Source organism: Gymnoscopelus braueri, assembly GCF_963280865.1.
Source record: "Gymnoscopelus braueri genome assembly, chromosome: 18".
In the NCBI taxonomy this organism is placed as follows: domain Eukaryota; kingdom Metazoa; phylum Chordata; class Actinopteri; order Myctophiformes; family Myctophidae; genus Gymnoscopelus; species Gymnoscopelus braueri.
The window spans coordinates 20,059,723-20,084,049 of NC_137618.1; the positions used below are offsets into that span (position 1 = coordinate 20,059,723).

General features: G+C 41.9%; 1 protein-coding gene across 1 annotated transcript in view; it reads right to left on the reverse strand.

The window, feature by feature from the left end:
- Positions 1-24,327, reverse strand: part of LOC308073730 (partitioning defective 3 homolog B-like) — a 381,612-nt gene that overhangs the window by 264,793 nt on the left and 92,492 nt on the right. The window contains exons 4-5 of the mRNA XM_080412818.1: positions 20,529-20,620; positions 3,702-3,772 (exon numbers count right to left, since the gene is read on the reverse strand). Of these exons, the coding sequence (XP_080268944.1) occupies positions 3,702-3,772; positions 20,529-20,620 (163 nt within the window). The remainder of the gene's footprint in view (positions 1-3,701; positions 3,773-20,528; positions 20,621-24,327) is intronic.

A 24,327-nucleotide genomic window follows, 5' to 3' on the forward strand; every position in this document is an offset into this window, starting at 1 on the left:
TACGGTATTAACATCACAACTACCATGTTGGCAGAAACAACCAACACACACATTAAAAATGAGAGAGAGAGAGAGAGAGAGAGAGAGAGGGAGAAAGGGAGGGAGAGAGAGAGGGGGGGAGGGAGGGAGGGAACCAGAGAGAAGATGAGAGAGAGAGATATTCTTCATTCTTGTATCCCCATACACACACACGGAAATACACAAGACAAACACACAACACACCTATTCAGAAGCCTTCTGACAATAGAGAGCTTTCCATACAGGGCACACAGTAAAACCCCTCAGCGTTTATGTTTGTTTTACGCAAAAATAGCAGATAAACAAGCACTTCGAGCTTGTTTATCTTCTATTTTTGAGACGCCAAAGTATAAAATATGGTTAAAGTGGTTCAAATGATTATGAGAGTGTACTAATGAACCTGTGGGACCCCCTGGACACACACACACAGACGACCCAAACACACATCCACAAAACATGTGAACACTCCTGTACTGTATTTAGCACTGACGAAGGTCCCAGGACCGAAACTTTTGCTTATTTTAAATTCACCCCTCGCTATGAGCACAGAGCACAAGAAATTATATTTTCTTAAGTCTCTGTCTAAGGAGTTTCCCTTAATATTTATGCAGCAAGCAAGTATTTTTCTGCCAGTTAACACTACTGTACACACACACGCGCAAAGAGTGCACATCCAAAAATAAAAACACAGGGCTCTCTCTCTCTCTACTGACCAGACCGCATACAAAGCTTTGTGCCCTCCGGAAAAAACAATAAATAGAAAAACATAAAAAGAACCAAAAAATAAATCATCAAGTTGAACCGACGTGCCCAGACAAATCTATTTACTTTTTTTTTTTCGCCTCTCGGTTTCTAAATAACCCATATCTGCTCTAATGCACCGCGTTTCTCCACAAAGTATAATGTGCTGGCCATGCTATTTCAATAAGCAATTTACAGTAAATCTGTTTCCGCGTATAAAAAGGACACTTTGATTCAGGGGTAATGACTTTGCCGGGGAGAGAGAGAGAGAGAGTGCGTTAAGGGGCTATATTACGACATTGCTTTTTACTGTGTTTGTAGGTGTACGTATGTGCACAGACGCGTGGACGCACACACGGACACACACACATGAGTAAAGCCTAATCTATGTACGCAGTGTACGGTGTGGTGTTCGCAGACCTAAAATTCACAGACCTAAAAATTCACAGACCTAAAAGCTCACAATGCGTCGCAGTCGCGACGCGTTGTGCAGCTTGTAGGTCTGCGATTTTCGACACGAAGTATGACTCGGGCTTAACACACACACACACGCTCACATGCACACCTGCAAATGAGAGCGCATGCCGAGGCAAAAGAACAGAATCACAAATTCTCCCACGCTCCCTCACACACATGCACGGCCCGCTCGTGCACAGACACACACGCACACACAAACACACACATTTAACTTATGACTTACTATTCCAATATTTATGGCTACTCTCACATACTCATTCTAGACTTTTTTTTTTCTTGCAATTTCAAGGATCGTTTACCCACCAACCACAAAAAAACCATTACATCACTTTTACATTACTCACAGCAAGGACTGTGTGTGTGTGTGTGTGTGTGTGTGTGTGTGTGTGTGTGTGTGTGTGTGTGTGTGTGTGTGTGTCCATAACAGAATACAATATATAGAGAATATAAGTGCAGGAAATCAGGAATGTGCTTGGGTAAATGAAAGTGTGTGTGTGTGTGTGTGTGTGTGTGTGTGTGTGTGTGTGTGTGTGCAGTCGATCTTTCACATGCATGTGTTTATGTGGGTTAGTGTGGTTTGTGCACTCTGTAGAGTTGTGTAGAGTGTACAGTTTGAGTATACGAGAATGTGCACGTTTGCGTGTGTGCACATAGTGTGTGTGTGTGTGTGTGTGTGTGTGTGTGTGTGTGTGTGTGTGTGTGTGTGTGTGTGTGTGTGTGTGTCCATGTGCACGTGTGAGATGATGTTATACGGGCGCCAGGTGCTGCTTGGTTACGACCAGGTTGCCATGGAGGGAGGTGAAATGTGCGATACAGAGGTCAGACATACTTTTCTCTCTCCCATGCTCTCATTTTTATTACATTTTTATAAATATCATTGTTGCCAGGCAGAAACCTTATATCTCCACATTTCAACTTGTTTACGCTTTGTTGTAAATCAACGTCCTGCTGCATCATTCAAGAGTGCCGCACACAAGTAGTGAAAATAACCGGTCTACAAGCTCACGACGCCTCGAGACGCGAGGCGTTGTGAGCTTGTAGATCGGCTATTTTCACTATTTGAAAATCGTTTTGAAAATAATAATTAAAAAAGGAACGGTTTTGGACATATTTGTTACACACATTCACAATATCTTTCAGTCTCTCTCTCTGCTTAGGTCTTCTCTCTCCCATCACTCCACTCACTGTTCCAGCTTTACCAAGCAGACCTATACCACGTTCTCAGGGCTTAATACATTGTATCAATCCGGCTTCCTAGCCGTTTTTCACAGTGCGGTTTGGAGTGTTAATTTATCCCATGAATCCATGAAGTGTAAAAATAATGGACCTTCTCTTGCCTTTGCACAGGCTTCTAACAGTGACCGGAGTTTAAACTCTCTCAGTCAGCTCTGTGTGTGTGTGTGTGTGTGTGTGTGTGTGTGTGTGTGTGTGTGTGTGTGTGTGTGTGTGTGTGTGTGTGTGTGTGTGTGTGTGTGTGTGTGTGTGTGTGTGGGCTGTTTTTACTCTGTATTATCCAAATGTCTGTGGTCGTCTTGTGTTGTCTATCTGTCCTTGTGCAGAAGCCCCAGTTTACACGCATTGTGCTTACAAAGACAAACAGAAATCCCAGCTGAGGCAAACGTGTGTGTGCGTGTGCGTGTGCGTGTATGTATGTATGCGTTTGTGAAAAAAGAGAAAAGAAAGAAAGGAAGGCTCTCATATGGCCAAAGAGACACAGGGCATGTCTTTTCCCCAACCAACTCATTAAACAGCACTCATTAGCGTGCATATGTTTATGTGTACTGTGTGTGCGTGTGTGTGTGTGTGTGTGTGTGTGTGTGTGTGTGTGTGTGTGTGTGTGTGTGTGTGAGAGAGAATGTACAGTATATGAAAGTGTGTTGGTGTGCATTCATGTCCTTGAATGTCAATGTGTGTGTGTGTGTGTGTGTGTGTGTGTGTGTGTGTGTGTGTGTGTGTGTATTGAGACCCTGACCCCGTTTGGAAGTGTTTTGGTAGCTGGCTAATGATTCAGTGTCTGTACGCTAACTTCATCTGCAAGGCCCTTGATCTGGATCTGAACACTGCTTTAATGACGAGAAAGTAGGACACACACACACACACACACACACACACTGTACAGATCCCACAAACACAACTTACAAACAACACACAACATAAAAACACAAGCACAGGCACAAGATGAAAACAGCTCACACACACACACAACAAACTACAAACACGTGTGCAAAACACACTCTCACACACACACACACACACAAACCCACACAAGTAAATATCAGAATATACAGTGCACGTGTGCATACAAGTCAGACGGACATACAGAAGGGCCAGTTCATTAAGTTATTCTACCATCTCATCCATTCATTACGACAGTTCAATGAACCTATGGGGAGGTGGACTTAATAACAATAACAATTAGACTTGCGCTTGCGAACACACACACACACACAGGGAGTGTTTCTGACCTGCCGTTGAAGGTGTGTTGGCCGGGCGGTGGCTCCGTCCCTCCAGTCTTCTCCACAGTGGGACTGGCGGCCTACAGAGAACACACAACACAACATCTCTGTTAAATTAAGAGCTAAGAGCCCATTCTACAAATGCCTTCTAAATCACTAGTTCTCACATTTTCTAAATTATACAACACTTTCAAGATTTTTAAAAAATGTAAAAAAAATAGCAGACGTACAAGCTCACAGCGCGGCACAAAGTGACGCGCTGTGAGCTTGTATATCTGCTGTTTCTTTTATTAGCCAATGCGCAAATCTAAAATGACACAGATGCTTTCCCGGTTTTAACAGGTTAAAAGACCTGAGGCCGATTCGACAAATGTCTTCTAAATCGGTAGTTCTGAAACTTTCAAGATTTTTCAAGAAATGTTCAAAAATAGCAGATATACAAGCTCGCAGCGTGGCACGAAGTGACGCGCTGTGAGCTTGTATATCTGCTATTTTTGAATAGCCAACACAAACCGGTTCTAATGGGTTAAGATGACAAGATGACGAAGTCACATCTTGTTCATTTAACTGTGACTCTCTCAAGAGTCGAGTTATGACTATGAGGACTTTATGGTGATGGTGAAAGAGGTAAATATACACGGAAAGAACTGCTGAGCAACATTCTTACTTTACAAAGTTTTGTCTTTTGTTTTAATTGAAGACAATTCTGGCACATCAATCGTCCTAGAACATTACACTGTATAATCGTAACCTACTAATACTCAACTTGTGACACAGTGTGTGCCACATGCGTGTGTGTGTGTGTGTGTGTAACTAAACTTGAGGTCCATGGGGAGTCACTGCAACCACACAAGGCTCTAATGGACTCCTACCAACACACCCACTATACACACACACACACACACACACACACACACACACACACACACACACACACACACACACACACACACACACACACACACACACACACACACACACACACACACACACACACACACACACACACACACACACACACACACACACACACACACAGGGGTCAACAGAGATCAATGGTAGCAGTAGGCACTAATGGACTACTACCATGACCTCTCACCTTTGACCTCTCACCCTTCTGACACATGACCCACACCACCTGTCAGCTAGAGACAGGGATGGAGACAGACAGACAGACAGACAGACAGACAGACAGACAAGACTAGACAAAATAATAGTTTTGAGAATTTACATGCCTGGTATGCAGTGGTGGAAAAAGTACTCAAAGCCTTTACTTAAGTAAAAGTACCAATACTGCAATATAGAAATACGATCTGTTACAAGTAAAAGTCCAGAATACAAAATTTACTTGAGTAAAAGTACAAACGGTGTACTTAAAGTATCAAAAGTAGAAAATACTCATTATGCAGAATGTACCATTTCACAAGTTTTCAAACATATAAAATGTATAAAAATCTTTTTTGAAAATAACAGATGTACAAGCTCGCAATGTGTCGCATCGCGACGCATTGTGAGCTTGTATATCGACTATTTTCAAATGGACAAATGTATATAGGGCTGAAGAGGTTAAAGTATGTTTTGTAATAATAATCCAAATCAACAAAGTCATTAAAGTTTTCAAATAATTGTAATGGAGTAAAAGTAAAAAAAAATGCCTCTGCGATGCAGTGGAGTAGAAGTAAAAGTACTGAAAATTGGAAATACTCCAGTAAAGTAAAAATCACACCCTGTGTGAAGTGGGCGGTGTCTTGCTAGCTAATCACAATACTGAATGGAGTCGATCAATCATGTACAAAGGATAAATACATTTATTGAAACACTCTTTATGATGGACAAAACCATAACTTGAAAAAAACCAAATTTTGGTTTTTTTCAAGTTATGGTTGCTTATATAGGGCTATGCACATGTGTCATGTGACACTGGCCAATCACTAGAGTTGCACCGATACCGATACCGTATCGGTATCGGCTACCGATATGACTTATTTCACGTATCGGATATCGGACATGACATAACCGATCCACATTCCGATAAAAAAAAGTTGTGTTTAATACAATTTTAACTCATTTCCTGCCAGAATTATTTCAGATTTTTAGCTGTAGACTGCCAGAGATTTTTCATTGAAAAAATTTTTTCTCAGGAGCCAAGATACAGATTTTTTAAGTTTTAAGTTAACAATGAAGTGGATAGGAGTTTAAATCTTTGATATATCATATCTCCTTGGTCTTTGGGTCTAAAAATAAGAAAAAAACGAAAAAAAAAAAAAAAAAAAATAGAACGCAGATCTGCGTCTTTGGCAGCCAGGCGAGAAATTAAATAGAACGCAGATATGCGTCTTTGGCAGCCAATGTGTTAAGAAGCAGCTAAGTATGCACATTGTTTTAATTTATTATTTGTAGGTATTTTCTTTTGGTGATAGATCATAGTGTATTTGTTTTTTTTCTACTGTTATTGAACTAATATTCAGTAATAAATGTCTTTAATTGAAAGGTAATGCATTTTTTTTTGCTCGGATATCGGCATATATATCGGATATCGAAAAATATCCTAATTGATATATCGGATCGGATCGGAATTGAAAAAACCTGTATCGGTGCATCTCTACCAATCACAGTCCTGAATAGGCTGTGATTGGCCAATCACAGCGCAGGATAATTCTACTAATTTCCTGGGCCCAGATCACAGCACAGGAAAATGTACATTTTTCCAAATCTCACTTATAGGGGCGGTTTCACCGCCCAAAAATACCTCAACATTGTACTTAAGTACAGCACTTGAGTAAATGTACTTAGTTACTTTACACCACTGCTGGTATGTGAATAGAAGTAGAGAATAATAGAGATGAGAGAAGAAGGGGAGAGGAGAGGAGAGGAGAGGAAGAGAACAGGTGATAGGATACGGGTGACTGACAGGTCCACAGATGGACGTACAGATTAGGACACAACAGCTAGGAAATCAATTAGCCGTCCTGCCCACAGATCCCACCCTGTGTGAGCTTAATTACTGAAGGGTTGACAGGCCACATTAATGGGCCAAACCACTTTGTCATAAACAACAGACAGTCCACTAATTGTGGTACGCACCTATTAGCCATAATTGGAAGTCATATGTTGCTTAGCTGTATGTCTGATTTAATATCTGTATTAAGCCATTCAATCCGGGAACGCATCTGTGTCATTTTAAGATGTATTTGGCTATTCAAAAATAGCAGATATACAAGCTCATAGCGCGGCACCGAGTGCCGCGCTATGAGCTTGTAGATCTGCTATTTTTGAATAGCCAAAGAAATCTTAAAATGACACAAATGATGCTTTCCCGGTCTTAAAGGGTTAATGTTCCTTAGCACACCGCCATGCCAAGGCCATTAAAGCCCAACATGGTCAAGTGTGTACGTGTCCACGCGCCCTCAAATACACACACTAAGTATTAATTAACACAGCCGATAAGATAGCCGTTATTGCGCCATTCAGACCAAACGCATAAAATCAAGATGTTATTTGATAATACTTGAGGCCTTTGCAGACAGGGTGCGATTTTTCGCACGAAAAAAAACTGACAATATATTTTTTTAAATGAACACATGGTTCTCAATGATCTCATGCACATCGGCTCCGAATTTACCGTGCGGCGATGCGATGCGTTTTTTTCCCCAATCGAACCCAGTTCGATTCGTGCGTGTTTTTGCATGCGGTAAAAACTGATTGACTAATCGCACCCTGTCTGCAAAGGCCTTTACAGTATACCTGACTGTATATAAACAAGCTTTAAAAGGGATAGTTCACCCCAAAAATACTTTTTTTCTTATCGATTAGTCACCCCATGGAGACTTGAATTCATGGATATTTTTTTAGTTTTTGTTATAATAATAATTTGATGACCGGCAGCCGTTCAGGTAGGAGAGACAAAGAGTCTCCTTTGTGTGTCCTACCAAAACCGTTGCCTACCGGTCCGCTGGTCATCAAATTATTGGCTTAGGAATACGACAAAAACACAGTTACCGTAATTCTCGCACTATAAGCCGCACCTGAATATAAGCCGCAGCAGCTAAATTGAATGATTTGTACATATATAAGCCGCACTGGACTATAAACCGCGGGTGTAAAATCCATAGATTTAGGAGGTCCCCTAGTGGCCGTTAGCTGTAAAAATCCATAGATAAGCCGCACCGTTATATAAGCCGCAGGCTTATAGTCCGAAATTTACGGTAGTTAGTTTTTCAAAAAACAGTTAGGATTTAGAAGACATTTTGTAGAATTGGGTTTTAAAAAATGGCTGATTTTAGCTACTTTTGTGTGACACAGTAGTATTCCTCCCCCCCCCCCCCCTTTTGTACTATTGATAGTACAGTGGAGGTTTGAAAGAAAACGGGGACAGAGTCAGAGAGTGACATGCGGCAAAGGTCCCGTTCTGGCTCGGGGAATCGAACGTGGGACTCACTGTCAGGCTGCATCAGAGCCTGACAGACGTCACCGCCAACCCCAAGATAAGAGGTTTCTGCCCGTCAGCAACCATAATATACTGTATAAACTACTTGGAACAAAAGTTGGATTGGAGAGCAACGCCACGGTCTTCCTTTGGAAAAATCTAATTAGCTGAAGCTCCCTATTATATGAAATCATAAGAGCTCATCAGTCTAATGAACATTGTGCTACGGTGAAGACCCTTCACACTGCATGCCGTGCCTCTCTGGACCGAAGGCAGTTCAATCTATATTCAAGAGCATGAAAGACCCCTCTCCAAAAAGCTAACAAAACGGGTAGGCATATCCCCACTTAAACTCGCTGATGGATGGCCCTACCTTTGAATAATGATGCTTGTAATAAATGGGCCTCACTAGCATCTATTCATTTCAGTCCAATCTAATTATTGCCCCAAAGCGAATAAAAAGACCGAACTATTAGCGATATTACTAATTACTGAATAACCAATCAAGCTAAGTGTTCCCTGAAAAATGCTGCCGAAGCGCGCATGATGAATTGAAGAGAATGCATGTTGGAATATGCGTGTTCGCGCGTTTGTCTGTGTGTGTGTGTACGTACGTCTGTGTGTACGTGTGTGTGCGTGTGTGTACGTGTGTGTGCGTGTGCGTGTGTGTGTGCGTGTGTGCGTGTGTACACTATAGGGTGTTTATGTATGCAATGAACCGAAAGGAATGCATGTTGCAGTGTGTGTGTGTGTGTGTGTGTGTGTGTGTGTGTGTGTGTGTGTGTGTGTGTGTGTGTGTGTGTGTGTGTGTGTGTGTGTGTGTGTGTGTGTGTCTGAGTTTATTTAGGATCCCCTTTAGCTGTTACACATGGCGAGAGCTATTCTCCCTGGGATCCACAGAGAGTAATATACAAACCTACAAAAAGCTAAAAACACAAGTTTACAGAGAGCATAACAATTAAGATCATCCGTCTCTGACTCCAACCGCCCCCCCCCAATGCCCTACCTTTCTGTCAGTCACTATACAGATCATGAGAGTACGATAATGAGCAAGTACTTGTCAAAGTACGAGAGCTGTGTTTGTAAGGTCGCTAAGCTACATCTTTGTAGTGTTGGCTTCTTTCTTTTACCAATGCATGAGAAGCAGCTTCCTGGCAATGATGAGATTAAAGGATAGGTAGCATTGCTGGGCGTTGGTGGATTTTTATAACATCATCGGATACTCCTAGAACAACAATGAGTGGATCCCATCCGAGAGATTTTCAGTAAAGCTTTAAAAACTCTCTACATTGTTTCACTACTTCATTCATACGGTTTACTTTACGACGTCAAGGACATGCCGTAGCACGTTCCTGACAGCAGCAATGACATCTTAGAAGCTCACTGCAGCCTCTTTCCTTAAACTGCACTTGCATTTGAAGCCAAACCTCAAAGTTAAAAGCGTTTCACGTTTATTCCTGAAAGCACAACCTGTGCTTTATCTCCAGTATTAACGGAGAGCCCAGTGGAGAGAGACAGATGGGGGGGGGGGGGGGGGGGGGGGAGGGGGAGAGAGAGAGAGAGAGAGAGAGAGAGAGAGAGAGAGAATCTCGTTTGATTTGTCATTTGTCATATAGTTTAGTACCTGTCATGTTCTTTTTATGGGCTAATGAATAGGTGTTCGGCTCTTTACAGGGTGATCAGCTCCCATATTCTCAGCTGAGAATTTAACTAGGTACAGTATAGGTAAACTTGCACACACACACACTACCATTCAAGCACGCGCGCATGTGCACACACAAACACACACATGCACGCACGCACACTCGTGAACAAAAGCATGGGCCCAATGGGACACAAGAATACATATAAATACATACATGGGACAAACATGTACACACACACACACACTACCATTCAAGCACACACACACACACACACACACACACACACACACACACACAAATAAACAAGCGCACACACACATACACGCACGCATGTACACTCGTGAACAAAAGCATGGGCCCAATGGGACACAAGAATACATATAAATACATATATGGGACACACATGTACACACACACACACGCTCACACAAACAGGAAAAAAAAACACCTCAGGTGTACGATGATAAATAGGTGCTGTGTTGCCTTATTAGCCCCAGTTGGATTCCTGGCAGGAGAAAATACTAATACAACTAAGCTGTGTGTGTGTGTGTGTGTGTGTGTGTGTGTGTGTGTGTGTGTGTGTGTGTGTGTGTGTGTGTGTGTGTGTGTGTGTGTGTGTGTGTGTGTGTGTGTGTGTGTGTGTGTGTGTGTGTGTGAGAGAGACGGCGTGAGTAAGACAGGTAGGAACAATGGGAGATGATGAAGATGTGTGTTTTTCTTCCTATGATCATGTGTGCCTTCCAGAGACAAGAGGACAGCAGAGGAGAGAATAAAAGGCAAGATGAGGGGAGGAGAGGAAAGGAGAGATCCATCCATACATTTAGTTTTGAATGGAAACTGTTGAGAACCGTGAGAGAGAATAGACGAAAAGACAGAATTAAGGTAGTATGGGGACAGAATGACTACCAGGGAAGTACTCTCTCTCTCTCTGTTCCCTTCATTGCTCTCTCCAAAAGGGCAAGTGACAATTCGAACAATAACCCAGCGCCATTACCTCCCTCTGAACCTACAGTAGCATAGAAGATAGAGACTGCTCTGTGTGTGTGTGTGTGTTTGTGAGAGAGAGAGACAGAGACAGAGACAGAGACAGAGACAGAGACAGAGAGAGACACAGAGAGAGACAGAGACAGACAGACAGATATAAAGTGTCACAGAGTCATTTACCACTATGACTCTCTGGCAGTTATTAGAGCAGAGCAGGTTTAAGAGAGAGACAGACAGACAGGCAGACAGACAGACAGGCACTGAGAGACCGACAGAGAGAGGGAGAAACTGAGAATGACAGTGTGTTTTTTCTTTTGACACAGTAATAACTCCTTTGAACCATGTCATTTCGACGTCTCCATTTAAATACCCCCTCCTTGCTCTCGCCCGTCCACTTCTCCATTAAAGAATCATCTGTGCTAGTCAAATAATTGCTCCGACCTTGGACTTAATAGTTCTTTATAATTCAGCCGAGAACGAAGCGCCGCGCCGCGACGTGACAGCAGAGTTTCCCGTTCACCCCGTCTAAACTTAAGCATTGGTTCTCAAAGTGGGGTCCGGGGAGCACCAGGGGTCCTTGGGGTGGTTCCAGGGGGTCCCCAGCAAAATGAGTTCATATAATGTCACAATCACTTTAACCACTTTAAAGGTAGGGTAAGTGATATTTTTGGGTTAAAAGAAAAAGTATTTTGTTAAAAGGTTAAAGCACTATATTCTGATAGAAATCATTGCTATAGAGTGTTTGTTCAGTAACAGGAGTCTCCCCGTCTCTCCAGCTCTTTAATAAACAGAAAATACATTTTCTGGTAGGTGTCAAAATCTCAGCCAATCAGGAGAAAGTACCCATTTTTAAGCTTCATTTTTATAGTGTTCCAGTTCCAATTTTGCCTGCTCATTTCTTAGTGTCATCACTTCCAATTTCACTTGTTTAATCTATATCCTGATTGAGTTCTCTATCCTGATTGGATAAAATTGGAAATGAAACTGAAACTGAAACGAAAATGCATTTTCTGTTTTATAAAGAGCTGGAGAGACATGGAGACTCCTTATATGGACATGACACTCTATAGCAGTGTTTATCAACCCTGGCAAACGTCCCAATTTTGGGCCGGGGCTACTGCTGAGGTGTGCCGCGCCGTTTGAAGAAGGTTTGAAAAAATATAATTTTGATTTTTTTTTTTTTACAATAATAATAATCAGGCATAGAAACAGCCCAGAGGTGAAAAGGGTGACAACATGCTGTTTTTTTTTCGGGTCAGGTGTCACACTATTGCCCTATTTGGATTCAAAACGGCTGGAAGCTGAAAAGCTACAAGTTTGCATGTCTGAATAATGCAAAAACAGAAATATTTGTTTGCATTTGCTTTTTTTCTCCCCCATATATTTTCATAATAAAAAAGTGCGTATCGTATCGAAATCGTATCGAAGTTGTGAGCCCAATATCGTATCGTATCGTTTCATGAAATGAAAAAACACCCCTAGTGTGTGTGTATATATATATCGTGTATATATATATATATATATATATATATACCGTATATCTAGGTGTGCCCTGGGATCTTTTGTCTATGCCAGGTGTGCCTTGGCACAAAAAAGGTTGATAAACACTGCTCTATAGTAACGAGCACTATCAGAACATAGACCCATTTTGCAATTATTTGAATAATTGCAAATCACTTACCCCTACCTTTAACCATATTTTATACTTTGGCAATTAAAGAAAATTCACTCAAAAACCCCATCTCAAAATATTTTGAGATGGGGGTCCACGGTTTTGGGGTTTGAGAACCCCAAAACCCCAAACGTTTGAGAACCACTGGTCTAACGCCTCAGTTATACTTAGTTGCGTGCCGGTGCCGTGCTCAGTAAATAGCAGATCTACAAGCATTCGTGACGCGTGGTGAGCTTGCAGATCTGTTATTTACAGCATGCAACACCAGCATGCAACCAAGCATAAATCAGGCTTAAGGAGGGAGCATTATTGCTGATTACTATGGAGGAGCACCATGGCACCTTGCTGATCAACGTACAGGGCCTGAAACTCATGTCAGGGTTTCAAATCCAGTACATTTTAACTGTTTTTGTGTTTTTTCGTTAATTAATCCCCTACTTGATGAAACTACAACGTCACACAAAAGCATCAAAAGTAGCAGATCCACAAACTCGAAACGCAACGCGCTTTGAGCTTGTAGATCTGCTACAGTTTTATTGAATACTTTATTAGCAGTTTGAAACGGTACAGCAGTACGGTAAACCCCCTACAAGGACCCCTGGCGGTCCCCGGACTCCAGTTTGAGAACCAGTGTGGCTATAAGGTAATACCATCAAGAACGCTGCCCTGTTGTTGCGTGCTGGAACCTACAGCCATTATGTGGCATGTGGAATACATGCATACGCACACATACCATTACCTACACATAATGTTAGTAACATGCACTACAGGGTTTTAATTTAGGGGAAAGCATTTCAATTGCTTTTAGAGATGCATTGCAGCAGGTTTTCCTGGAGGATAAGCTTAACCCATTGAGACCGGGAACGCATCTGTGTCATTTTTTTTAGGTTTCTTTGGGCTATTCAAAAATAGCAGATATACAAGCTCATAGCGCGGCACCGAGTGCCACGCTATGAGCTAGTAGATCTGCTATGAGCTTGTAGATTTTCTATTTTTGAAAAAAGCTGTGAAAATGTGTGCAAATCTTTGAATATATATATAGAGATTTTTTAACTCAAATCTTTGCTTCTGGGGGTCCCTGGAACGAAATATGTTGAGATGGGGGTCCACGGCCATATACATATAATTTTGGGTGGTCCTTGACATGAAAAATGTTTGAGAACCACTGGTATTATAGCAACATAAGTTAAAAAAAAAAAAAAAAAAAAAAATGGTTAGGATTTAGAATACATTTGTAGAATCCCCAGAAGCAAAAGTTATACATTTTCGCTTTAAAAAATAAACATATTCAAACAATTATCACGATGACACAGACACGTTCCCCGGCCTTAACGGGTTAAGTTGAACACAATCCATCTTGGTAAGGTTTTTAACCCCAGCGCGTAGAGGAACACGAGGAGCGTGCACCTACACAGACCATGGTGCAGAAAGAGATGGACTCCCCAGCTGGTGTTATTGTGATGTGATCACATGTGTGCACTCAGGCATGCGGGTTCACACACACACACACACCAGTGTTGCCATGTCTGACTTTGGGCTTATTTTTCTGTAAAGTCGCTTGTAAATATTGGTTTGCGTATGGGTTGCGTTTTTTTGGGGGGGCTTGTTTCTAAAGTGGAGTTGCTTATTTTGGGCTTGCTGTAATGTTGTTTAAACCAGTGGTTCTTGAGAATTTTCATGTCAAGGACCCCCTGATTAATATGTATTTGTCTGCAGACCGCCATCTGAACATATTTTATGCCAGGGACCATGATGTGTGTTTAAAAAATATTCCACATTGTGAAAATGTTATTCAAGTTTTTTTTTTAAATAGCAGATGTACAAGCTCACGTCGCATCGGGACACGATGTGAGCTTGTAGATCGGCTACTTTCAAATAGCCGATCGGCTATTTTCAAATAGCCGTGGTATATAGGTTTAAAGGTCTCATGTGGCCGAGTTGCCTCTTTTGGGTTCGTTTTCATAGACCTGGTAGCTTGTTTCTCTCGCAAAACCTGGCAACACTCACACACACAGACAGTCTGGACAGGCCTTGACGTGTAAATGACACCAGGTGATATTTCATATTGGCAGCCGTAGGATTGATAGTGTGGTGAAAACAGAGCTGGGATGTAAAGGACAGGGAACTTCAACCAGAGCAACATTCCACAGCTTTGTCTTACAACGGACCCAGAGAGCAGATCAAATGGCAGCGACAGGCGCCCGGGCCATAAGCGTATCAATTCTCTTCAAAAAGGAAGTTTCATATGTGCTGAACACTTGTTTCCTAAACCAATGGTTCACATACCGGGGGTCGGGAACCCCGAGGGGGTTTCCCCAAATGATTTTGTTTTGAGAGGGGGGGGGGGGGAGAGATTATTTTGGGGGGTTATGTCCTGAAAGGTTTGGGAACCTTGTCAAGCTGAACGGGCCATCAGTTATGAGCCATGAGTTACAGAGCAGAACCTCTGTTTTTTGGGGGAATAAAATGTTCAGAACCCAATATATCATCATTTGAAGATTTGCTGCTCCATTCACTTCTTGTTTAACTTATTACTTAAAAAGGCTGTATCTCGGCTCCTGTGTACTTTTTTTTTTTACTATGTATTTTTGGCCCAGACATGTTATTTTCAAAGGCAGACAATTAATGTCAACTAGGTCGCAATGACCTCGTTGACATTTGTGAAACCACACAGTGCAACCCTCAGTGATTAGCACCCATCAGGGGATCGATCATACTGGAGATAAATATTCTGTGACTACTTGAAAAGTAAATAAATTAAAGAAATAAGTCTGGCACTGAATGAGTTAAAGATCTGCACGGTACAAGACAATTCACTAACAAACAAGTCTCATTCCTTTTTTTAAATATTTCTTTTATCCCACGATTTTGTAACCCATTTTTTCACCCAGTGCCAAGTCTCATTCCTTAATTCATTGCATGTTTAGCCGCAATATACCTAAGTTGTTTTCTATGAATCGAATACACAGGACCCCGATGGAAATAAACAAGCCATAGTGCTTTCTTGGGTTCAATCCTTTTAGCATTGCATTTGTATTAAACTGTACTTTCTGTGCTTTTTTTGCCAAACTATTAATAAAGTATTCAATCAATCAATCAAAGTATACGAATGAACAAATAAAAATAATTTTCAAAAACATGAATGAATGTTTTTTTTTTTAAATAATATTTTTTTTGCCTAGTATAAAATTGGGAAGCTATATTGAAAGTGGTTAAAGTATGGAGCATATAGCCTATAGGCTACTGTATATGAAATATTCTTCTACTTTCCATAGCCTTCACTACCCATGAAAATTGATTAACAATTTATCTTGTATGATCATCTGATTATTGTGTGTGTCTATGTATGTCTTCATTTTATATTGATATAATAGTCCGTTATAATTGTGTGACGTCATGTGTTTGTATAATGTCTTTTTTTTTCCCATTGAGATAAAATCAGAACAAAATGGATAGCTTTAATGTGCTCAATGTTATCTTGGAGTGTAAATACACTGAGGACAGTGTGGTTCGTAGATAACAGTTCTGCTCTCTCTCTCTCCCTCTCTAGGGGACAATGACAGTGACCAAAATAACTGTAAAGACACACATGCGCACACACACACACACACACACGCACACGCACACGCACACGCACACGCACACGCACACGCACACACACACGCGAGCAGGCAAACATAACACAGGGTGGGTCAAGGTGTTTGTTCAAAGTCAAATCCCGGCGGCTGACTAACGAATCAGTGAGGGATTCAAACTGGCCAATCAGGAATCAGAAGGGAGCGGTTTGATGACCTCAAGGGATTGGCTATATGTCCATCTAGGTGTCTTAAATGGACAGTTTTTTGTTTTGTTTGTTTTTCCCCTTTTGTTTCTTTGGTTCTATTTGTACACTCTAAGAGTTAAATGAACACTGAGGATTTTACAGTGTGTAACTGCTAATTGGATCAGGAGGTATAACGGTGTTCAGGGATAAGAGAACAGTCCAACGGTAAAGACAACACATGATGGTCGAACTAGGACAATAAATCAGAAAATTGAAAACAACAGAGCACAACACTTTTCAATCTTTAAAGTGTTGAATAATTTTGAATTTTTTAAACCCAAAATCTTCTCTTCTGGGGGAGTCCTTGGCACGAAAAAAGTTTGAGAACTACGATTTGTAGAATCGGCCTCAGGTTTAACCCCAGAAGCACAGATCGGAGTAAAAACATGTTTGCTTCAAAACATAATATATTCAAAGATTTGCAAAAAAAATCCCAGATTAAAAAAAATAGCAAATGTTCCTGCCTTCCCGGTCTAAATGGATTAAAAAAATTAAAAGAACGGTGTCCAATGGTGGCTGCAATGGCAATGGTAATGCAAGCTCGGCCTCTCATCGGATGTGAGGGCTCTGTACGAGCACAAACCCCCTGGGGAAAAAAAAGAAATAGCGGAGAAAAGAGAGATTACGGAGTGAAGTCGGCAGAGACGTGGGGTGGGGGGGGGGGGACTTCATTCCCAGTTCAAGTTTCAGTTCAATTCATGCTCAACGGAAAAAAACACAATCCATGAAATTCAGCGTGATGATCAGTCTGTCTGCTTTAGATTGTCCTCTGAATGCTCACTTATTCTCCCACTTGCACTTCCCATTGTAAAGCGCTCTGCAGAGCAGCGTCTGCCAAGCGCCCGCAATGTGAAGGTATAATGGAAAACTTAAATTTACATTTTCTCTCTCTCTCTCTGGATTCAAAGAAAGGCAGATGTCACAGACAAAAATGTGAGACTGTTCAAGGATAGCGGTGAGTGGAGGAGCTCCAACTCACATCGTGTTCTTGAATATTCATATTTTTGCACAATTCACAAATATCTGGTCCAAAGTCCTACCATGCCCTAACAAACAGCCCCCTACCCTCCTTCAAAACCGCCATAAAAGAGCACCTGTCAGCGATTTACAACTGGACCTAGACAAGACTTCTAGCTTGCCAAAATAAATTACCCATCAACAGTTTTTTGTAAATAATACCTTTACTGCTCCTAGTATTGATGATGTATTTATTGTATTGTAAGTCTTTACATGTCTTGATGAATTGAATACACAGGACCAGAATGGAAACAAGCCCTGCAGGGCTTTTTGTGTTATCCTTTTAGCATTATCGTATAACTGTACCTCTATACTATTTTTGCAAACTGTTAAAAAGGTATTCAATCAATCGATGAAGAACACCTGCTCATAGTTCAACAGAATCCACTGGCAGGCATCCTGCCCTTAGTTCCAACCCAGCGTTCCTTTCCCAAAACACGGCCAATCGTGCTTGTGTGGATGCCTGGTCACGCCAGACACACCACAGAGGATTCAATCCAGTGTTGCCATGTCTGCTTATTATTAGCGACTTTGGGCTGTTTTTCTGTAAAGTCGCTTGTAAATTGGTTGCAGGCTGCGGTTTTTCGGGGGCTTGTTTCTAAAGTGCAGTTGCTAATTGGGCTTGCTTCCTAAATGTTGTTTAAACCAGTGGTTCCCAAAAAATGTCATGGACCCCCCCCCCCCCCCCAATTAATAAATTAATATGTAATTGTTCGTGGACCCCCTTATCCTAAAATACAGTGTGCCAGGTTTGTGTTGTTAAAATGTTTTAAAAATATTCCAAATAATCTTCCAATCTTCCAAAGATCTTGAAAGAAAAATTGAAATATTATTTTTCTTTCAAGATCTTTTGAAAGTAGCAGAAAAAGCCGCTGTGTGTGTGTGTGTGTGTGTGTGTGTGTGTGTGTGTGTGTGTGTGTGTGTGCTCATGTGGCCTAGTCGCTTCTTTAAGGCTTGTTTTCATAGAACCGGTTGCTTGTTTCTCTCGCAAAATCTGGCAACAATGATTCAATCCCCTTAGTCTCTGTGGTGGTGGTCAGGAACTTTCCCCCTGTGCCACCCTGGCGCCCTGATAAATGCAAAAATGTGAGGGGCATGTTACTGTACTTCCAAGAACTATAACCAATTACATTTCTCTGTTGTTTCCATTTTTATTTTCAATACCGATATTGATTTTGTCCTTGCCGTCAATCTTTTTCTCTGGTGAAAGCGATATTACCTCAGAATGTGCCCTGTGGCCTCGAAGAACGGAAACTTTCCATCATTTTCTAAGAGGAGGGTGGCGGACGGGAGGATTATGTGGAGTGAGAGAGGACAAAATACCTCAGGCTTTCAGATGTAACACTATTTGATCCAGGCGATGTGCCTCGTAAGAGGAAAAACAGACCCGTAGAGGAGAGAGGGGAGAGAGGTGTGTGAGGATTTGAGGGATGAACTGGCGGGGGGGGGAGGAGGAGAAAAAGGGGCAGATGTTTGCCCTCTGCCCTGTGGAAGAGAAAAGGAAGAGAAAAGAGACAGAGGGAAAGAGAGAGAAAGGGAAGAGAGTCATCCGTCTTCGTTAGTGGAATTTTATGTGACAAAGCGTGTCTGGATAAGAGAGAGAGCGTGACGCTACCGTGAAACCTGGAGTCACACACTCACACACACGCACTCCCGCATGTGCACGCACGCACGTGTACACACACACACACACACACACACAAGGTGTTCAGTTAACAAAACAGCAGTGGCTGCAATTTGATGCCTAAGGAATGTTTTCGCCTGCTTGTCTCAATAAAACAACTCTCCACAATGCTGTGTGTGTGTGCGTGTGTGCGTGTGTGACTGTGTGACTGTGTGTGTGTGTGTGTGTGTGTGTGTGTGTGTGTGCGGCACACGTGTTGACCCTTGGAGGATGTCTCATCCTCCACTACACGTACAGTACTATCTACTGTACGATTCCTATGTGTTGCAGCTTCCTATATGTACAGTACAAGAGGCCAGTGATACAAAATGTCAAGTGAGCCCTTTTTTTATATACCAAAAATGTGTGTTTCTATTGACCACACCATCAAATAAAATGACATTATACTTGGGACGTTAGACTAGTAAGACACCTCTGTCCCAAGAGGAAGCGAGTGCCGTCACACCAGCTGGTACTACTTTGCTACTTCAGAAGTAAACAGAGCAGACAAATTGGATGAATTACTTTCTACTGAGGGCTCCTCCAATTTTCTAGTCTAGAGCCTACTTTTGAAGTGGGCACTGAACACGAATTAAAAAGGAGGGGAAAAAAAAGAATAAACTGCTAAAGCTTCTGGGGCATGTCTGTGTTACCCAGTGCCACCGCGTTTTCAAAATAGCCCACGGCGACGTTATGGTAGTTTCCATAGAAACAAAACAGTGGGGATGCCTGGTGACTCAGCCGGTTAGTGCACTGACCGCATGCTCCTCGTGAATGTGGCGACAACCCGAGTTTGAATCCAACGTCCTCGTCATGTCTCACATGTCTCTCACACACTCTCCTATCTAAATAAAGCATAAAATGCCCCCCAAAATAAAGAATAACATGCCCTATTTTGGGCATGCCATTACAGGTGAAGGTTTTCAACCAAAATAAATGCACAATGTTCAAAACTAGTGATGATATTTGCCAAGTATACCTGTAGCTACAGGTCTTAAAAGGGCCACTTCACCCATTTTCAAACTGATCTTCATATTATTGGTCCTCACTAATGCTCATTATCAGAGAGAGGTGGGCTACGGACAGTTCAGAAACGTGCCTACCAATGACCTCATCGATGGCGATTCCAAGCCGATAGAAACCTCATCCTTTCTCTTACTAGAGCGATTTTCAGGATTCAAATTCATAGCAAAAGTAGTAGATGTACAAGCTACAGTATCTGCTACTTTTGATGCTTTTGTGTGATGCTGTAGTAGTATGATCAAGTAGGGCGTTCGTATACAAAAAAACACACCAAAAGTTACAATATGGATATAAGAGGTGTCTGCTCGACAGCAACGAAGTCATTGTTCTTGCATCAATTAAATAATAATAATAATAATGTTTCCACTTTCTCTCACGTACTACCTCCACGTGCCACTTTGGAGAAACATTGAATTAAGACATCGAACTATTTGAGTCCTTGTTCAACTGTGGATTTACTTGTTTAACTGTGGATTCATAGCAGTGTGTGTGTGTGTGTGTGTGTGTGTGTGTGTGTGTGTGTGTGTGTGTGTGTGTGTGTGTGTGTGTGTGTGTGTGTGTGCGCATGCTCCTTAATCTCACCATAGCAGTGTTGTCATCAGTGAGGGGTGGTTCTGTCTCCATGGGGGGGCTGAGGGCTGAATCACTGCTACTCCTCACCAACAGTGGGGTGTCTGTAAGAAACACACAGACACACACACACACACACACACACGATCAATGGGGCAGTTCTTACATCTGCAGCAAATCATCCTGTCTATACTTCCCCCAAAGAGCTGCTGTACTGAGAGAAAGAAAAAACTGTCAATCATTCCCAAAAGGAGTTGTGCTACTGTGATGTACGCAGTCATGTCTGCAGCTTCCACATCTATGAGCTCTGCAGAAGGAAATATACACACATCCACATAGCTCAGATGCAGGTGCGTTGGACTGGACAGTAAAAGGATGACCAGAAAGGAAGACAAGCCCGCACACATGCTCTTTGCTCAGCAGCATCACGTTTATTCACACACTGAACGTTTCGGTCCCTCTGGAACTTCATCAAGAGTGTCTTACAGAAATGATACCATCCACTAGTCTTAGTTCTACTGGATCTCTTCTCCACTCGTCTTAGTTCTACTGGATCTCTTCTCCACTAGTCTTAGTTCTACTGGATCTCTCCTCCACTAGTCTTAGTTCTACTGGATCTCTCCTCCACAGTCCCTACCTCATACATGTTTGTCTAGTTTTTATTTGTTGACGGAATTGTTAATGTATTTAGTCATAGTTTTAGTCATCATGGCTTAGTTTTTATTTAGGTTTTGTTTAGTTTTCGTCAGTGAAAAAAAAGGTAGTCGACGCCGACGGACATTTTTTGTTATAGTTTGAGTCGATAAAATGAGCACCGATACGGAGGCGAGATAATTGCATGTAGCCTACATGAGGTAATGTCAGCTAGCCTAGCAGCTAGCGTTAGCTATTCATAATAATCTCCTGATCTCCGTTCATAACAACACTTTCTGAGGGTGAATGTGACCAGTTGTATCCCAGTTATCCGACGATTCACTTCAGTCAGAAGCATTTGTTTGTAAAATGGCATATTTATGGTTATGAATGCAGTTATGGTGCCTGGGAGTGTGCAGTGTTAAATCGGCGTTAGAAATACATCACAACAGTTTGTGTTGTGTGTGTGTGACGTCACTCCACAGCTCCAGTTAGCCTATATAAGATGCTGCAGGGTTACAGAAAACAGTTGTAGACTGAAGAGATAGCGCAGAGAGAAGGTCAGAGAGAAGAGAGAAAAATAGCGATGCTCCAGTGGACCGTGAGCAGAGAGGATGGCGGAAAAGAGGGAGCTGGTCAAGCTGTAGTTGCAGTTGGACACCAGGTTTATTCCTTTACAGATTCCAGAAGCTACAGTATGGATCAAATTGATGTGAACGTCTTCAACACAGTGTCTTTAAGCTGGAGGAAGTTGTCCCCGGTTAGGACCGGAAGAAGAAGAAAATGTCAGAAGCTCTACAGCCACACAGCTGTGCTGATAGACCATGTGGCCTATATCTGGGGGGGTGTGACTACATGGCAGGAAGTCGTATCAAGGGAGTTCTGTGATGTTCTTTATGCGTTTGATGTGGACACACACAGATGGTTCATACCAAAGATTTATGGGGATGTTCCAAGTTCAAGGTACAACCACTCAGCCTGTGTCTTGGGGAAGGTCATGTATGTCCATGGAGGAAACGCCCAGCTGACTAGATCCACCAATGACATCTACAAGTTGGACACAACCACAATGGTCTGGTCTTTAATTAACACCAGAGGCACTCCACCACCTTTTTCAGAAGGTCACTCTGCCACCATCATCGGGGCAAAGATGTTTGTATTTGGGTATTACTACAACGGCGTCACAGTGTTTGACACGGAGACCAACTGCTGGCTTAGCACAACATATTTGCAAGACACGTATTTGGCTACTTATCTTGGCTACTCATCTTTTGCCTACAATGGAGAGATTTACATATTTGGTGGCAGCGTAAGGAGTCGGGACTTAAAATATCTGTGGAAATTCAATCCAGAGACCCTCTCCTGGAAGAAGGTCAAACCCAAAGGGAAAGACCAGCCATTTACATGTCCGTATAGGCTGTGCTGTTGCATGGTTGGAGATCGTGTCATCATCTTTGGAGTATACAAAGACGGAAACGGACCCACACCAACTCTAGCTGATGACCTGTTCATCTTAGACTTGAGTCCTAGTCTGAAGACGCTGTGTAAACTAGCAGTCATTCAGTACGATCTGGAGCAGTCAGGACTACCACACAACATCAGGTGGGAACTGGCAGCCATGACGACCAATAGACCCCTTAACTCATTCAGTGCCAAACGTATTTCTGGCTTTATCACCCCTGTGCCAAGGCCAAAAATACATTGTAAAAAAAAACGTCATTGGCACTAGAAAAACGTGACGTCGGCGACGTCAAAGGCACTGAATGAGTTAACAGACGACGTCACACTGATAAGAACCAGTATGCGTGCAACCAGTATGCCGCAATGAAACCCATTCTATCAGGTCTCGCTAGGACACGCCTCACTAGCCAACACACAAGAGGGGGTTGGGGTGTGCTGAAACCAGCGCACCCCAAAACAACAGGTTGGGAATTGATTGCGTGAAACAATCACCTGTGCGTCCAGTATCAATGTTAGTAAACAAATAATTGGTCTATACCCACAAATGACAATGTTACGTCCTTGGCAGTCAAAACTAAAAGTAGTGAAAAAACTAAAACATTTAACTGAAAAAAACGAATTGAAAATGAATTGTATACACAACCAGCTCAAACTATTCATACGCCTAGTATTTTATTTATTTGTTTTTGGTCGGTGTAGCCGCCCCTATAAGTGGGGTTGGGACACCTCATTAGTACACCCTTCGCTGTACTGTGATTGGCTCATAATTAGTACACCCCTAGCATTAGTACACCCCTAGCTGTACTGTGATTGGCTGACTCTATTGGCTGACTCTATTCAGCACTGTGATTGGCTAGCGAGACACATGATGACATTAAGTGAGCTTCCATCACTGTGATGACCACACCGCCCACTTCACACTGGGTGTGATTTTTTTTGTATAGTTGTATATGAAATGCATCTTCAGTTGGTCTCAGTTTTGATTGTGAATACTTTAAGTGGTATGTTTTTCTGACCTTTTTCATTCTTGTCCTTGACAAATACTCCATATTATTATTAAAACAAACTAAAACTTAAAGTAATACCCCCCCCCCCCCTCCCCCTAAAAAAAAGAGGTATATCTACTACTTTTGAAGAAGCTTGAACATTTGTGCAAATCTATCTATATATTTTTTAAAGCGGACATTTGTAACTCAAATCTTTGCTTCTGGAGGTCCCTGGAACAACATATTTTACAAATGTTCGCTTAAAAAATATATACTGTACATTCAAAGATTTGCACAAATGTTCAAGATTTTTTCAAAAATAGCAGATCTACAAGCTCGTAGCGCTGCACTCGGTGCCGTGCTCAATTCAATTCAATTCTCTCAATGATTGTCTGTGACCTGTGTGTGACTAATTCGCAGTGTTGCCATGTCTGCTTATTATCAGCGACTTTGGGCTTGTTTTTCTGTAAAGTCGCTTGTAAATAATGGTAGTTGCGGCTTGCGTTTTTTTTTTAGCTTATGTTTCTTGGTGGTGTGGTCAAGTGTAGTTGCTTTGCTTATTTGGGCTTGCTTCCAAATGTTGTGTAAGCCAGTGGTTCCCAAACATTTTCAAATCAAGGTCCCCCAAATTAATATGTATTTGTCCACGGACCCTCCTCTGAAAATATTTTGTGCCAGGGACCCCTGTACCAGATTTGTTAAAACATTTAAAAAAATATTCAAAATGTTAT